The following is a 10,589-nucleotide window of genomic DNA, read 5'->3' on the forward strand; positions in this document are numbered from 1 at the left end:
CTGCATGGGCTTTCGAGCTATCGGAGTTCGGCATCAAGTATCAGCCGAGGACAGCCATCAAAGCACAAGCACTCGCTGATTTCTTGGCCGAATGCTCATATCAGGAAATGTTGGATGACACCAAAAGAGCATGGGAAGTCTACACTGACGGATCTTCCACAGTGAACGGCTCGGGAGCCGGAGTGGTGCTGATACCTCCAGTAGGAAAAAACATTGAATATTCCCTGAAGTTCGGTTTTAAAGCAACCAACAATGAGGCCGAGTATGAGGCCGCGATCGCAGGAATAGAGCTATGCTTATCTCTGGAGGCCGAACATGTTTGTCTCAAAACTGATTCCCAGCTTGTAGCCAACCAAATCCGAGGGGAGTATGAGGCCAAATGGCCAAGTATGACAGCTTACCTAGCAAAAATTAAATCCTTAACGTCAAAGTTAAGATCCTTCGAAGTCATCCTCATTCCCCGAGGTCAGAACACACAAGCAGATGCACTGTCCAAACTTGCAAGCTCAACGCTCATCGACCTAAACAGGTCGGTCCATGTGGAAGTGCACCAAGAGAGGAGCATTGACATGCCACCCCCCACAGTCTGTAATCTGCGTCCCGAACCAAGCTGGATGGACGCAGTCATCGCATACAAGGAGAGGGGAGAACTTCCCGAAGACAAGTTGCAAGCAAGAAAGTTAAAAAGATTTAACCAATGGTTCGTCATTGACGCCAAGGGAGAGCTCATGAGAAAGTCATTCTCAGCCCCACTGCTGAAATGTGTTGGCCCAACTGACGCCGATTACATCCTAAGGGAAATCCACCTCGGCATATGTGGAAATCACATCGGAGGCAGGGCATTGGCGCACAAGGCACTAAGGGTCGGATTCTGGTGGCCCACCATGGTTTCCGAGGCAAAAGCGCTGACAAGGAAATGCGAGAAATGCCAAAAGTTCGCACCAGCAATCCACCAGCCAGCTCAGACCCTGCAATCAACACTCTACCCCTTACCATTTGCACAATGGGGCCTGGATATCGAGTCGAACGTACATGCCCGTTATCAAATACTTCATTCATTTCGCAATAGATGCATCATTTCTTTTTTCACGTATCCCAACATGCTTCTTTGAACATTAATATCTCTAATTACGTGTTAATAAAAATTATAAAAAAATAATATTTGGAATCATCACATTGATACGAATTTAACAAGATCTCACTTGACTATGTTTGTTTTTACATAATGTGAAAGAATAATTGTCAAAGTTAGTTAATGAACAGTGTCCAAAAGAGAAACGATTCATCTATTACGGACGGAGGAAGTATATACATAGTACTTGAAATAGATTTGATCCCCCCAAAAACATACGGAGTACTCTATGATTTATGCTCGTTGTTTTTCTCTTATTTTGTAGTTTATATTTTTACCCTTTTATATAGGATGAAAATTAAATCGATTGAGAAGACCGTCAAATTTTTCCCAAACACCATAGTAAAACAGTAACTCTAAAAATAAGGACCATATGTATGTTATTACTTTATTTCCAAAATTAAGTTTAAAGTGCTAGCAATATCAAAGAATTTAGACCCATTAGTTGTTACTAGGTTCTTTACAAGATTATTTCCAAGACCCTCACTAATCGAATGCAACATATAATGTCTTATGTGGTAGGTAATTAAGATCGAGTCAATCTACCTTTATGAAAGGAAGGGTGATCTTAATTTAATAACATCATGTTGAGTCATGAGCTCATAAAAAATTACGGGATCTCGTAGATGCATGGTCAAAATTGTTTTGCAAAAAGCTAAATTATGATTTGGTGAAGTGACCTTTTATTATTAGGTTGTTATGTTGGAGATGGGTTTTCCATCTCTTTTTGTTCGTTGGATTATGATTGTTTTTCTTCTGTTTCTTACTCTTTCAACGTGAATGGAGAAATGACGGTCCCTTTTGAAGGAAAGAAGGTTTTAAGGCAAGGATATCCTATTTGTCCGTACCTTTTCGTGCTTTGTATAGAACATTCACACGTTATGATTTATATGGAGCGTACAATAAATATTGTATATCGAAGCTAAAGTTAATGTAAATTGCTTTAAAGTTACCCTTATATACGTAAAAGTTGTCTATTTTTTATTGATAAAATTTTTCATTTTCATAAAAAATATTTCTTCAAAATCACTAGTAATGTATAAAATTTATCATTTAGCCATTTAAAATGTTTATCTATCAACCTTTTTTTTAATAATATAAAAATTAGAGAAAATTTGGTAAAAGTTAGATTGGTTGTACATGCAAGACCTTTTGAATTTGTAGAGCATTGATTTAACCCAACATATTCATTTGAAATACGAAGTATCTATTTTCATTCTCTCGTTTTTACTCATGCGACATTTGTTTTTTAATTTTATTCTAAAATAAATGGTAAATCACGTTTTTCATTGGCAAACTCGATAGATTGCTGATATGGCGCTCTAATATATATCTCAGTAAAATATGTCCTCTTTATATAAACGTAGACCTTTTCTAGCTTTTACTATGTTTTCTCCAAAGAACATGGCCAAATACTTTTTTTTAAAAGATTACACATTTATTTAATTCATTAAAATATTTAGACTAATCAAACATCTTCATTTTCACACAAAACATGGACACAATTATACAAATAAAAATATTAAAAAACCATCATTACAGTAAGCTCCAAAACTTTGTCATTCATCTTGTTATTGTTGTCGTAAACTTCCTCGTAATTCGTCTCTTTGTTACCATAAGGTCCATAATAGCCATTATTGTTGTAATCAGTGTTGTAAGAAACGTACTTCTTGTTGTTATTTTCAGCCTTAACGTCGTAGAAATACTTTCCATTATACATGAACCTTGTGTCACTCATGCCTTGCTGTTTAACCGCGCCCTTTTTCTTGTCGTAGATGTTTAAGTTCTCATATTTGTTGTAGTAGTGATCCTCATCCGTGTTAATATCGTAAAAAAAAGTTGTTGTGGCGGTGGTGGTGGTGGTGGTGGAAGGGTGGTCTAGGTCGGCCTCTTGACCGTAAAGGCCGTAACTAGTTTTCATGGTTTGAGGAAGTGTGGGTTGTTCATCTTGCTTTTCTAAGGGTACAAAATCATCTTCCTTGTTGTTCAAGTAATTGTTTTTGGTGTTTGGTGTGGTGGTGGTGGTGGTGGTGGAAGGGTGGTCTAGGTCGATATCGTGACCGTAAAGACCGTTACCTTTTTTGGTGGTTTGAGGAACTGTGGGCTGTTCATGATCATCTAGCTTTTCTAAGGGTACAAAATCATCTTTCTTGTTGTTCAAGTAATTGGTTTTAGTGTTTGGTGTGGTGGTGGTGGTGGTGGAAGCGGGGTCTAGGTCGATATCGTGGCCGTAAAGGCCGTAACCAGCTTCGGTGCTTTGAGGAATTGTGGGTGCAATTGGTTCATCTAGCTTTTCTAACGGCACAAAAGCATCTTCCTTGTTGTTCAAGTAATTGTTTTTGGTGTTCGCCGTGGCGGTAGTGGTGGTGGTGGTAGTGGTGTCGTCTCGGTTTCGAGTAAGCTTGCTAAAGAATTCCTCATCTCTAGCAGAGGTTTGGAGAGAGAAAATAAGTGTGGTAAGAAGGCAAAATAGGAACACAGATTTTAGAGAGAATGCCATTATAGAGAAAATGTAAAAATGGAAAGTGAGTAGGGTTTAGCAACTTGAAGGGTTTTTATAGAACATTATTGATTTAATTTTTGGTGTCTTTTTCTTTTTGTTACAATATTTTCTTCGTGTACAAGACTCCCTCTGAAGTTGATCTTTGTCAAGAATTTGGTGGTTGTAACTTGTAATTAGAGTTGTTGGTTAACTAATCCTTGTAAAATATAATGATTTTCAGTTAGTGGTATAAAAGAAGGTGATAAGTGAATTGATAATACCCAGTTAATTAAAAAGGTGTTTGAAAATTGAGTAGTTCACATAACAACTTTTTCAAAAAGGGCTAGCTAAAAATAGTCATCAGTTATAGTGGCATAATTATAGGACAGGGTTAGGGACAGTGAACTAGTAAAGTCGTCGTTAAGTTGAACTTAATTACAACATGAGCTGATGAGCACTCCTTTTAATTAACCTTTTCATTTTAGATATAATATCTTTATTTCTCCTTTAGATCCAAAATTATACCTTCTCCGTTCTTTTCTTTTTAGTTGACACGTGTTATCACGTTTGGCAACGCAATATTTCAAACATTAATATCGTTAATTATCCATAGCTAAAAATTAGAAAAGTTATTATAAATCCATACAATAAGATTATGATTGGATTATAACAAGTCCACACATTACTACGGAGTATATTTTTTTGTTAAATATATAAATCATCGTTGATAGTCAAAGTAGATTATATGAACTATGGGCAAAAGTCAAATTGCGCCATATCAATAAGAACGTGGGTAAAATTTCTATAAACATAGACTTTTACTGCAGAGTATCTGTAAACTAATGCCATTTCTAGTATATTTTGAAAGGTAATACTCGTAACTAATACTTTTAGTTATGAGCCCTTATGAAAGGATTTTTTAAAAGTCAAGTGGCTTATGATCAAATTTGACACATTCCAATACAACATTTTTTTAATAGCAACACAATATATGTCAGTACGGCAGTACCATTAACACATTAACACACATTAACACAAATGAATCGTATTGGTACATCAGTACCACATGAATCAATATGAATCAGAGTCATTTGCGTCCAATTTGAACACAAAACACTTTTGACATAGATTTCCTTATAACTATACAAAATACGAGTATTAAAAAAGGACCTTACTGAACCAGTACATAGCACAGATTAACCAACCTAGCTACGCAGGTCTGGTTAACACAGGTTAGGTTATATCTACACGGTATATGTCAGTACCATTAACGCAAATGAATCGTAATGGTACATCAATGCCACACGAATCAGTACCTGCATCCATTTTTTTCAAACCAAAATACTTTTGACATAGACTTCCTTCCATATGACTATACGAAATATGAGTATGAAAAATGAAAAATGAAAAATGAAAAATGAAAAATAAGAAGACCCAAAATGAATAAATGCTGGCAAAATCAACTTCCCTTTAATCAAACGTACGAATCATGTAAAAATGATTCAAATGATTCGCCTCTTCATCCCTTCTAAACCCTCAAAAACAGGTAAGAAAGGAAAAACAAAACATAAAGTATACCAATACCTAATAATACCGATCATGGTCCGGGTCGGCCCGTTAAACCCTAGCAAGGCCCGCCTGAAGACCTAGCTAAAGGATATGCAATTGCAAAACATCAAGTATACCAATACCTAATAATACCGATCATTAACCGATCATTTAACGGATCAACCGTTGTGGCTAGATGAACCCCGTAAGCTATCTCCTGGTAATGTCCAGGACAACAGATGTCCAGAAGAGTCACCACTCAAAAGTTGTTTCAAATCAGTTGTCAGATGAAGTGCAGTAACAGAGTGTTTATGAGATTTGAGTACCTTATGAAGAAGCAATCTGTATTCTGGTGCTTTTATGAGAGTTAATCCAGCTGTAACATTACCAGTTGTTTTGCTCTGTGCACTTTCCTTGTCAGTACAGTGAACCATTTTCCATACTTTTACGGCCCCACTCCCTCTGGTGGCCCGTTATGTACATCGTGAGGAACGAGATTGAGAGAGTATTTCAGAGGATGAGGCGGCTTTCTGTCAACCTTTCTCTTCACATGGGGTTTTTGGAAGAGTTGCTTTGGAGTCTGTCCAAAGTGATTGATTTGTGCTAGAATTGAAGCTTTCATAGCGGGATCTGTGACAGAATCAATGTCCACACTCCCCTCATATGTGTAATGATAGAAAACATTTGCAGCATCCTCGGCAGCCTATCAAATTACACAAGAAAAACATTTGAGATTATTCAGCATTAATTTATACATATATTTGACATGTGCCAGAACATTATGCATTCACAGAGTGAAAAACCCATGTAAACATGATATTAAAAATGACCTCTTAACGTATTAAAACAATTGCTAACATCTTTAAGGTTATAAATATCACCAACCTTGCCTCGTTGCTTGTGCCCAACCCAGTTGATAATCAATGATCTATGTATAGTAGAGTAAAATTCACAAACCAATCTAACTCAAATATTAGTATGAGACTCATGTTTTTAACAAAAATGATGACTTGAAATCCGAATAGGTCGGAGTTGATAAGTCCAAAGCCCAATGGCTCAATACAGCAACATCAAACCCACAGACACATCCAAAAGGCTATTCAGCCAACAAGGCCCAAGGCCCAAAACAGTAATAAATGACCTATGGGTACATTTATTACACAAACACTATAAATAAGCCGTCAAGGCTCACACCTCAAGGTACGTCCAGTTTATCGCCTTAAGACTACCTCTCTAGAGAACTTCTCTCTCTAGAATCCGAGCATCGTTCTTACTTAGGCATCGGAGGGGCTTTCCTCGGAAACACCCCCGAGGCTAGTAACTTTGTCTTTATGCAGGTGAATTCGGACATTACTCATTCAAGCTAGCAAGATCTTCAACACACTCAAAAGGGCCTTCATTCGAAGCTCATTGTTCCATCCATTTCAACACCGGAACAATTTGGCGCCGTCTGTGGGGAAGAACACTTCAAAGCCTTGAAAAGCACCCCATTTTTCACTTGAAAAATGGAAAACCCCAACAATGACAACCGTGACGATGTCCTTGTCCATACGGATTCAGGATCCGACGAGGGGGAGCAATTGCAATCAGTGGCGAGGCCACAGCCGCGGATTTCTCCCAGTTAACTCTAACTGAATCACCTCTCAGCAAACAATAAATTCACTGGATTGAAAACTTAACTTGATTTCTCAACTGTCCTTGAGTATCTCCTTGAAAATTCTTCGGCAAAACAGAACTTCCCCAAAAAAAACTGCACCAGGAATTAAATTCCCTGCTTTGCTGCTGGTATGTACGCATTTACGCAGCAGCAGATATTCCCACCTACAGGCTCAGAAAACAGAACTAAGCAACACATTATCAACTTTCACCAGCAAGCAGGATACCGCCACATCGAAAACATTAACCCAATAGCAAAACTAAACCAATATCACACACGCGTGACTTGATCACAATCATTGCTGAAAGCCTGTAACATCACAAGCGATCATATGTAGATGCACAATCAGTCACTAAAGGGTGGACGAAAAGTGAGGTGTCACGTGTCTGCTTTTGTTTACTTTACCAAATTCAATCACGACCATACAAACTTATATACTAAAAAGATGACATCAAAACAAGGCAGCACAACTACAACTGTTAGTTTCTTTTCTCTGCAAACTATGATAACATTGCCATAAGCCATTCGCAATATGATAACACTCTTCGATCTCATGATATAAATCACTTCTACTATGTAACCACAACGAATCTGACAAGAATCACAGGATGCATGTTCATGTCTTATGTTGAATTTGGAGCAGTTGCCTTGTACACAACATTTCAAACAGCTTATCTCATACTCTCATACACAACATACCAAATCTGTTAATCAATTAAAGGTTGACAGGGAAAATCAAAATGGATAAACAATGAAGAAGACATATCACTTGTACAAGCACCAGAATTTACATTGTGATAACGTAATATCACATATATAAAGTTTGAAATAAATAAGGCCACAATGCAAGCAAATTACCTGTAAAAGAAAGTTTGATTCGACATCTTCACTTCCCAAGTTCTCTTCTCTGTAACTTAGCTGTCATAGGCATTTCTTCACACCCAGGTCAGAAACAGGAAAAAGCGCAACCAGGGCCAGGTATAACTAAGGCCACAATGCGGGCAAGTCACCTCTAAAAGAAAGTTTGATTCAACATCTTCACTCCCCAAGTTGACCTCTACTCTCTGTAACTCAGAGGTCATAGACGTGTGCCCATACATGTCCAACACCAGTAGCTTAGTTTGAGTGAAATATGAAAACTACAATCAAATTTCTGAATAAACACACAAGGCTACAACAGAAGCAGCATCAATGTCTATCATGAGAGTAAAGGACCAACAATTTGGAGTCCAATAGCTCAATACTTTTGACACAGATTGGAAGGAAGAACAGCAAGTGGTCAGAAGATTACAAAAATAAGTGAGCCAGCAAACTACTTAGGAACTCGAAGAATTAAGATTTCAGAACCATATTCCATACAACTTTTATTTGGCTATCAAAATGGTCAGCAGAATAGAAAATCAATTCATCATAGCTTTCCAAAGCATAAAGTAGTCAAAAGTATCCTTCACTATCCAAGTATCCAACTTCTCAAGGATAATTTCCATGCCAAATATACTACATGTATTAACATTTTCCTACACTGAAAAATATCAGCTGGCGAAATTACGAAACTTACCTGAACAAAGAAACACAATTATATATCATGCTTCCCAAATTATAATTGGCAGGAACATCAAAACCACAGTTAGAGAAAAAAAGAGGATATGAACACCTTTCGGCACCAGTCAGTCAGTCACTTCTTAAAAATGACAGCTAAAGAAATAATGAGAGCTATTTGGTGCACAATCTAGCCATGAAATTACACTCCTAATGCATGAAACTAACATGAAAGAAAGCTTTACATGCAATAATATCAGCATGGATATGAGTCTACAGTATATCATGCATATTTGCATTACAAGTTACAAATAATGAAAATATACCTTCATAAGTACTTGGATGCAGGATAGTGTGACCAGGAAATAAGAATCAAAATTCAAGAACTGCTACATTCATGAATAAAATGTATAAACAATCTTAAAACTACTCAGTGAAGAAACCAAATAAAGAATATAGACAACAATAGCAGCCTTTCAACCAAAATATAAGCTGCTCTAGAAATAAGTTGCACTAATTGCCTTTTAGCTGGCAATCTCCAGGACTGAAGTTTCCTACTCTGCCTCATCTATGCTACTCTGATTCAAGTTCTTCCAATTCTTCCTTCTTCTAGTACTAGTATTTGTTTCCTCCAGATCTCCTAACACAAGTAATTGTACTATTGTTGTTCAGCAACATCTTAGAAGATGACATGTTTTTCCAAGCTTAAAATGAACCCTACATCTTTGACACCCTCAGGTAGTCAGGCCGCAATCTAACAGAATATTGGATTTTTTTGAGATAAATACTAGATGCTTCAGGAAAAGTTCTTTACCATAACTGGAGAACATCAGTATTAGTGATACAACATAGGTAATGGATCAATAATAACTGAAACAAATTTCTTCAAAACCAAGGATCAACCTCCATACCAAACCAAACAGTCAAACTGCAGGAAATAATGATGACGATTATAAAAAATTACTAATAGCAGTAAATCAGAAATAATAATAAATAGCCCAGAAAAATAAAATCAGACAAATTCCATGATAGTTTATAAGAGCAAACTCAGATGACTGGCCGTAGGCTTTGTGATTGATCCTTTCTTACAGCTCCTAGATTCATAATTTCATCCTCAAGATTCATAAGCCAAACTTTCTCTTTTTCAGAGTTCTCACTATCTCCTAGATTCATAATTTCATCCTCAAGATTCATAAGCCAAACTTCTCTTTTTCAGAGTTCTCACTATATTATGACTAACATCATTGACCTTGCATGTTAAGAACCTAAAGCAAAATCACTGACAATAGCCAATAAGAAGTCAGGGTAACAATTTTATCTTCTCCAATCCATTAAGTTCAATAAAACCAGAATTAACACCTTCAAATTCCATCAACTCCATTCACCTACTGCTTGATTACGTACTGACAATCTTGATTTTTTTTATGATATGATCTCCGCCTTCCTTAAAATGTATGCTGCACAACAGCAGTCTGATCACTATGATGTATTAAGCCGACAATAGCCAAGAAAAGACCAGGGCTCCAAATCATCTTCTACGATCCTTTAAGCTAGATAAAACAAAAATTAACACCCTCATATTCCATTAACTACATACACCTATTAACAGATTTAAGAATGCCATGCTCTCCGCCTTCCTTAAAATTAGTGTTGTGCAATAGAAGCCTGATGTAGTAACCGTCAATAGCAGAGAAAGTGTACATGATCCTGCTTGACACACAATAGGCACTCAATTTCCAATTGACATACTGACTTTGCAACATAGCAGTGATACACATTCATCATTTTGTAGTTACAGGCAGAAAATTTTCACAATACGTATCAATTCTTTTCCCAAACTTCGATTTTTCAGAAACTGAGATAAATCTGAAGGACCATTTAACACATCAAAGACCATAGTCGATTTCACTTAATCTACCTTGAAGAGCTAATATCTGAAATTCTTAAGTTGTATCCCAACCTGTACACAATCATAATGCCACACTCTAGGTAAAAATCTTCTAAGAGTCCAAGGGGACGCAACAGGCAGTCTGAAGAGCTATATCTGAGGGGACGCAACAGGCAGTCTGAAGAGCTATATCTGAAAGCCTTAATTTATATCCCAACCAATACAACAACAGAGAGCAACAGCATTAACTCGTACTACATGTGTTCATTCATCAATGGCGAAAGAAACAGAAAAACCACAAACAACAAGAACTATAAGCAATTCAGTAAGCATAACAGAGCAA

The 10,589-nt window shown here is 36.9% G+C and overlaps 1 protein-coding gene across 1 annotated transcript; it reads right to left on the minus strand.

Annotated features, from left to right (window-relative positions):
- Positions 1 to 2,654: 2,654 nt before the first annotated feature.
- On the minus strand, positions 2,655 to 3,632 carry LOC110789685 (protein E6-like). The gene has a single exon (XM_021994391.2). The coding sequence runs from the start codon at positions 3,630 to 3,632 to the stop codon at positions 2,655 to 2,657; it is 978 nt and encodes a 325-aa protein (XP_021850083.2).
- Between the last annotated feature and the right edge of the window lie 6,957 nt (positions 3,633 to 10,589).

The sequence above is a fragment of the Spinacia oleracea genome, chromosome 6 (assembly GCF_020520425.1).
Source record: "Spinacia oleracea cultivar Varoflay chromosome 6, BTI_SOV_V1, whole genome shotgun sequence".
In the NCBI taxonomy this organism is placed as follows: domain Eukaryota; kingdom Viridiplantae; phylum Streptophyta; class Magnoliopsida; order Caryophyllales; family Amaranthaceae; genus Spinacia; species Spinacia oleracea.

Coding starts and splice junctions, on each gene's coding strand:
- LOC110789685 (XM_021994391.2), bottom strand. CDS start 3,632: ATGGCATTCTCTCTAAAATCTGTGTTCCTATTTTGCCTTCTTACCACA.